This window comes from Herpailurus yagouaroundi, unplaced genomic scaffold (genome assembly GCF_014898765.1).
Source record: "Herpailurus yagouaroundi ecotype Mexico unplaced genomic scaffold, PumYag 164, whole genome shotgun sequence".
In the NCBI taxonomy this organism is placed as follows: domain Eukaryota; kingdom Metazoa; phylum Chordata; class Mammalia; order Carnivora; family Felidae; genus Herpailurus; species Herpailurus yagouaroundi.
The window spans coordinates 11,846,810-11,850,544 of NW_024412405.1; the positions used below are offsets into that span (position 1 = coordinate 11,846,810).

Sequence of the window (3,735 nt, forward strand, 5' to 3'; positions counted from 1 at the left end):
GCCATAAATTTGCAAATATTCATTAAGCGTACTTAAATATCTTTCTTTCTAATCATCATCCAAATCTCTATTATTTCCTAAGAAAGTCTTTTCTTTTTTAAGGCTTCCATAAAAAGAAATTGATCAGGGAGCTATATTTGAATTAAGACATATTAAATCGATGACAGATACATATCATGCTGTGTTTAACAAGAGTTGTACAAGGAGGCGGGTTCCAGATTCCGCACGGCTCTGCTGCACCATTATTCACATTTTTACAGCCTTTCCTTCATGCCTTCACCCATTAAACCATTAAATTTCAGCAATTCAATAAAACAAAGCAGTTATAATTTTGAGGAAAAGCTATTTTGAAGGGGGTGGAGGTACTCATTTTATTGCACAATAAAAATGCTCAATAGTCCATATTAAAAGGTAGGTTGTGCTTATTTTCTTCTTTCTTTATTCGTTCATTTTTTTTTGGTTTGTTTTTACTTATAACCTGCAGGACTGAATGCAATGCTGCCATTATGGAAGTAGTGATGCTCATTGCCAAGAAATTCAAATAAAGGAAACTCATTTGAAATGTCCTGAGAATGGGGGAAGACAGTAGTGACGATTCCAAATATGATGCTTTCCCCATTACCCATCCACAGAGATGGCAGTCCTTTCTCCACTTTTGCCTGGTTGGCTTGAGACGTTTTGAGTCTTTGAAAGGAAAATTGTGAAAGGACTCATCCTCTCCAAACGCAGATGCGGATTTTTGTCGCTGTTGTTTATTAATTTTTTTCATTGTGTTTGCACTCATGCCTTTCTTATTTCCCCGTATTTGAACTTCATTGAAGCCGAAAGAAAAAAAAACTATTTGAAATTTGATTGTAGTGTTTTCTTTGTTTGCTTGTCAGTTTTCTAAGAGGAATGACATTCCCAAGGCTTACAGTGAGGTTGCCTGTTAAACATTGCTCACACCGATGTAAATGGGGCCATCGAATCAGTTCTTTTGAAAATATTTCTTACAACTTCCCCGGACCATCTCTCGGGACCATTAAGATGATGTCTTTATGCAGTCTATTTTTACTTGGACTGCAAATGAATCAAGCTGGTAACTTGTTTTTTGTACCTCCCCCCAAGAAAAAAATTCACATTTTAGTCAATAACACTTTTTTTAAAACAATTTTATGCAAGGCAACAAAATAAAAATTAAAAACCCTGACTTTAATTTTTGAACATCTTGGAACATCACAAAATCTTAAGATGCTTTCTTTTTAAGAGCTGAAGTGACACTTTTGGGCAGCAATAACCCTGAAATTTGGGGATGCCACATTTCTCTACTCCCCCCAAAATGATGCAGGAACCTATCTCTTTTTGTCAAGTGATTTGATAACAAATCCCTTGAAAAGGATGGGACTCGCTCCCCCCCCCCCCCAAGGCCAGTTTACAGTTTTCAAATAAGACATCTCGCCTCCTAGATCAGTATATTAGAAAACAATGACCAGGTAAGAGATTATTCTAATAGTAAATACATAGCAAAGGTATTGCTTGATTTTAAAATATTCATTTTATTGGATCAGTTTTAATTTATGGCCCTTTCAAAGAAACTGAGGCGCACATAAGGAGTACTCTCTGGGCCGAAAAGAGGAATTCTGCATGAAGGATGTTGTTTATTTAGCCGCTTCCCTCTGGAGAGCTGCTGTTTGGCCTGCCCTGCCACTGTATCTCAGAAAGGCAAAAGTTAGAATCGCTGCCGGGTGTTGCCTCACCCCCACCACCGTACATCTAATTGGAACTGGCAGATCTAGAACTGACGATCAGTGAGATTACACTTCAAGCCAACTCCTTTGAACCACGTTGAAAAGGACTGCATGAGCTAAGAAGTCGAGGTAAACGGTTCCTTTTCGGGAAAGATTTATTTTGACTTCACCTGGTGTCTTGTGGAGCCAAATCACTTTAGTTGTTTTGCAACCAATAAGACTTTAATATCTTCCCTCATTCTGCGCTCTACTTGAGCGCCCGGCAGACTGGATGTCCTTCCCAAATAAGAAGTTTCTAGCATCACCTCTACAAGTATGACGACCGGCACACGGTTCACCTTCCTCTTCCGGAGAGCAGCCCAGGGCTCTTCCAACGGAGGAGGTAGAAAGTGTTTGGATGCTGCTGGGGGAGTCGCTGCGCGCGGTGAGGCGGAGGTTTTTGAAGGTGGGGGCTATCCCCCAACCCCCTTTGTCCCGGGGTGGGGTGGGGGGGGGGTCCTCAGCCCTTACCCACCCCGCGCCCTGCGGCCGCGTGCCGGCGCACGCTCTCCGAAAGGCGCGTCATGGGAACGCTGGGCGCTGCGCGCGCAGGCCCGGCACAAACTTTCTGCAAGTGCAACTTGGGCATCCCCTGGAAGGCGGGGACGTAGGGCTCCAGGGGAGGAGGGGGCGCGAAGCGAAAGCGAAGGATGCTGCGAGCACGGGGGCGGATCCCCGCTGGGCCGAGGGCCTGAATGGGAGCCAATCCGGCAGTCGTGGCTGCTGTCAATCACGATGTTCCCTCCAATCCCACCCATGCCATTTCCAAAATCTCGGTCCCACTGTGCAGCTCAAATGTGTTCTCTCTGCCAATCGCTGGAGGACAGAGTGGGAACAGGAATACGCAGAGTTAGGAGGCCAGGACAAAGAAGTTAAAGAGAGCCTAATATATACATGTTTTTGAAGGTGGGCAGAGGGAAAAAAAAGTCCCCCCAGTGAGGGTCTATGGGTCTGATTGTGTAGTTCTGATGGAGCCCCCTTTGAGCAAGAGGAACCCGCCAGCGCTGAGATTAGCGGATTTGGCAACGGCTCAGGCCAGGCCGCTTCAGAATATGACAGGCTTCCCGGCGCTGGCCGGCCCGCCCGCCCACTCCCAACTCCGCGCCACAGCCACGCACCTCCGCCCTCGGGACCTGAGCTCTGACCCCGGCGTGGCCATCACTCCGCTCGGACCCGAGCACATGGCCCAGGCGAGCGCGCTCGGCCTCAGCCCTCCCTCAAAGGCGCTCCCGGCACATCCCGAGGCGCCGGCGGCCGCCGCCCGCGCTGCAGCCTCGGTCGCGCACCCCGGCGCCAGCACCTACCCCGGTGGCGGGGGCAGCGGCCGCGCGCAGCCCTCCGCGCCCCCGCCCCCAGCCCCTCCTCTTCCTCCCTCCCCTTCACCCCCTCCTCCTCCCCCTCCCCCTCCTCCTGCCCTCTCGGGCTACACCGCCACCGACAGTGGCGGCGGCGGCAGCAGCGGCAAAGGCCACAGCAGGGACTTCGTCCTCCGGAGGGACCTTTCCGCCACGGCCCCCGCGGCGGCCATGCACGGGGTCCCTCTTGGAGGGGAGCAGCGGTCTGGCACAGGCTCCCCCCAGCACTCGGCCCCGCCTCCTCACTCGGCTGGCATGTTCATCTCCGCCAGCGGCACCTACGCGGGCCCGGACGGTAGCGGCAGCGGGGGCCCGGCGCTCTTCCCCGCGCTGCACGACGCTCCGGGAGCCCCCGGCGGCCACCCGCACCCGCTCAACGGCCAGATGCGCTTGGGGCTGGCGGCGGCCGCGGCAGCCGCGGCGGCTGAGCTGTACGGACGTACCGAGCCGCCCTTCGCGCCGCGCTCCGGGGATGCGCACTACGGGGCGGTGGCGGCCGCTGCAGCCGCCGCCCTGCACGGCTACGGAGCCGTGAACTTAAACCTGAACCTGGCGGCGGCTGCTGCTGCCGCGGCAGCCGGACCGGGGCCCCACCTGCAGCACCACGCGCCGCC

The 3,735-nt window shown here is 52.4% G+C and overlaps 1 protein-coding gene across 1 annotated transcript in view; it reads left to right on the plus strand.

The window, feature by feature from the left end:
• The first annotated feature begins 2,679 nt into the window (after positions 1 to 2,679).
• Positions 2,680 to 3,735, plus strand: part of ZIC5 (Zic family zinc finger 5) — a 12,513-nt gene continuing 11,457 nt past the window's right edge. Inside the window, exon 1 of the mRNA XM_040486976.1 lies at positions 2,680 to 3,729. Coding sequence (XP_040342910.1) covers positions 2,735 to 3,729 — 995 coding nt within the window. The 5' untranslated portion in view covers positions 2,680 to 2,734. The remainder of the gene's footprint in view (positions 3,730 to 3,735) is intronic.